Source organism: Drosophila albomicans, unplaced genomic scaffold, assembly GCF_009650485.2.
Source record: "Drosophila albomicans strain 15112-1751.03 unplaced genomic scaffold, ASM965048v2 utg000002c_pilon, whole genome shotgun sequence".
Taxonomy (NCBI): domain Eukaryota; kingdom Metazoa; phylum Arthropoda; class Insecta; order Diptera; family Drosophilidae; genus Drosophila; species Drosophila albomicans.
In genome coordinates, this window is record NW_026263470.1 from 18596 (window position 1) to 21384 (window position 2789).

The 2789-nt window shown below is 36.2% G+C and overlaps 1 protein-coding gene across 1 annotated transcript; it reads right to left on the reverse strand.

Moving 5' to 3' along the window:
- Positions 1 to 1115, reverse strand: LOC117567987 (procathepsin L-like). Its single transcript, XM_052008260.1, has one exon. It carries the CDS (start codon positions 1089 to 1091, stop codon positions 105 to 107), a length of 987 nt encoding a protein of 328 aa, XP_051864220.1. The 5' UTR covers positions 1092 to 1115; the 3' UTR covers positions 1 to 104.
- Between the last annotated feature and the right edge of the window lie 1674 nt (positions 1116 to 2789).

Below are 2789 nucleotides of genomic sequence, written 5' to 3' on the forward strand. Positions count from 1 at the left end.
TTTCACAGTAGTAAAACAGTTATCAATTTTTTTTATTGAATTAATTTAAATTTTTTAAAAGAATAAATAATAGTTGAATTAAAGATGATTAAGAAAAACGTCCCTTAGACCAACGGATAGACACCATGGTCCGCAATCTTGCATTGATTATTCTTATTGCGCGCTATGCGAATGTATCCATTTTCACCCCAGGACTCTGACCAGGAGTTCTTCACCAGCCAATAGTCGCCGCCAATGTCATCACGACCATAGCCAACGACGACAACGCCGTGGTTTACATCGTCCTGACACGAAGGTTCATCGAAGACACCTCCTTGATAGTTCTGAAATTGTGAAGCATCAACGGCCACTGAAATGGGACCCTTCTCTGCAACGGCTGCTGCCAGCGCAGACTCATCTCCACTGGCCACACCGACAGTGCCAGTGACCTTTGCGCCAATGTTCTCAGCATTGAAACGACATTCGCCATCCCTCTCTTCATAGGGATATGAGTCCTCAGTGTCAACACCACCATTGTCCTTGATAAAGTTTAATGCAGTTTCTGGCCAGCCGCCATCACATCCGCCATTCTCCTTGGAGCAATCGATTAGATTCTGTTCGGATAGCGAGATAAGCTGTCGGTTCTTGATAAAGTTTTGGCCCTCTAGTGTGCCAATGGCAGAAAAAGCCCAGCAAGATCCACATCCGCCTTGATCCTTAACTCTTGTAACTGCTCCCTTCTCACGCCAATCTATGCTTCCGGGTATTTGAACACTTGGTGATGGAGTGTATATTTGAGTGATACCAATTGTCAAGTCATTGGCATTGATGCTTGACAGCACTGTCTCCTGGAATTCCTTGGAGTTCAAGTCTGAGAATTGATTGATGCCCATTTCGTAAGATACTTCCCCAGCAGCATATCGCTTGTTGTGACTATCGATCAGTTTCTTATTTTCTAAGTAGTTCTGCAGGCTCTTCAACTCCTCACTAGCATCCTTGTAGGTTTTGTGGTGCTTCAATTTGAAGGCGTTAAACTCAGCCTTTAGAATGTCTTTCAAACTAGTTGCATGGACAACTGCCACGAGGACTAGAATTAGAATGATTGCTTTCATTGTGATTTAGCTTAATACCCACTGAGGAACTATGGGAAACTGAATTGGGTTGAGCTCGGTTCGCCTTTTATACCTCTTTCATGAGTCTAACGATTATTTACAATCTCCATAAAGATAGGCGAAATTACATCTTCATAACGATTTCAAGTGGATGGGGATTAAAAGAGTTTTGCTCACAGCGTAACGGTTTCGCTTTGAGGTAATAGATAGACAAAGGAATGGTTCTTTTATTTCATTTTGAGCTGAAATTAACTTGTGATGCTTATATATTGATAGTGCGGGGTATAGTTTGATACCCAGTCACCAGTCTGGATATATCTGATATATACATATACATATATCTACGCTAAGAAGCTGTTTTTCATAACTCGATCTCCACATGCAATTAATTATTATATTATTATTATTATTATTATTATTATTATTATTATTATATTAATTATTTTAATGATAATATTTAAAAGTTCATGCAGGCAAAGCTACGATCTCAGTTGGTTAGTCATATATGTATTATATATAATAAGTATTTGAGTTTTACAGTTGGAGTTTATGTTTGTATTTTATCTCTCTTTTTATTCGACCATAAATTAGTATACTAATACTTGCATAATGCAGATAACAATGTATACTCAGTATTTGCTTTGCGAGATATATTCCTGTTACTTAATTCTTCCCTAAGCCTTAAATGATATTTTCGTTATAAATAAATGGATGAATGGGTGGGTCGTATAACAAAAATCATAACAAATTATTGTTTTTGAGTACGTATTTTTTAATTTAGAGCTTCAAATAGGTAATTCATAAACAAAGACAATAGAAATTGTGTTGTTGAAAATTAATTATTAGAATTATAACAATAAAAAATAAAATAAATTAGTGTCCAGAAAAAAATACGTTTTGCTTTTATTAGCTTTGTGTGTAAATCCTGATTTACAACTTCCATGAAAAACAAATGATTGGGTTTGCTTTTTTAACTCATAATTATTAATTGCGATCCTTTAGATGTACTCAAGGCGCTTGATTATATAAAAATAAAAAAAATGTATATGAGTATAAAATAAAAATGTATCATTTCAACAACTGGGTGCGCAATGATACTATAAAATATTAAAATAAAGAGAGAGCGGTATTTTGATATTTATTTTATTTATTTACAAATAAACGAAAGGATTTATTTCACAACTGGCAACAGCACAATATAAAGATATTTATTTAACTAAAGGATATACTGCATAACTGGCAATAGCGCATTGATTATTGCGATTGCGAGCCATTCGAATGTATCCGTTTTCTCCCCAATCCTCGCCCCAAGAATTCCTCACCAACCAATAATCTCCTCCAACTGAATCGGTGCCGTAGCCAATGATAACTACACAATGGTTTATAGTTTGAGAGCACGACGGTTCATTGAAGACGCCACTTCTATAATATTGGAAGTTGGAATCGACGTTGATACACACTGAAGTGGGACCCTTATTAGCAACGGCCGATGCTAATGCGTCTTCATTTCCACTTTGAATTTGTACAACAGCCGAAACTTCTGCTCCAATGTTTTTTTTTTCGTAATTGCAACTGTGTTTCATACATTTATATGGATACGATCTTTCAGTATCTATACCACCATTATCCTTAACATAATCCAGTGCTTCAATCGGACGGGAACCTTCACAGCAGTCAATCAGATTTTGGTCGGATAAG

What these genes read in the sequence shown, in the direction of transcription:
- LOC117567987 (XM_052008260.1), bottom strand. Translation starts at nt 1,091, where the DNA reads ATGAAAGCAATCATTCTAATTCTAGTCCTCGTGGCAGTTGTCCATGCA.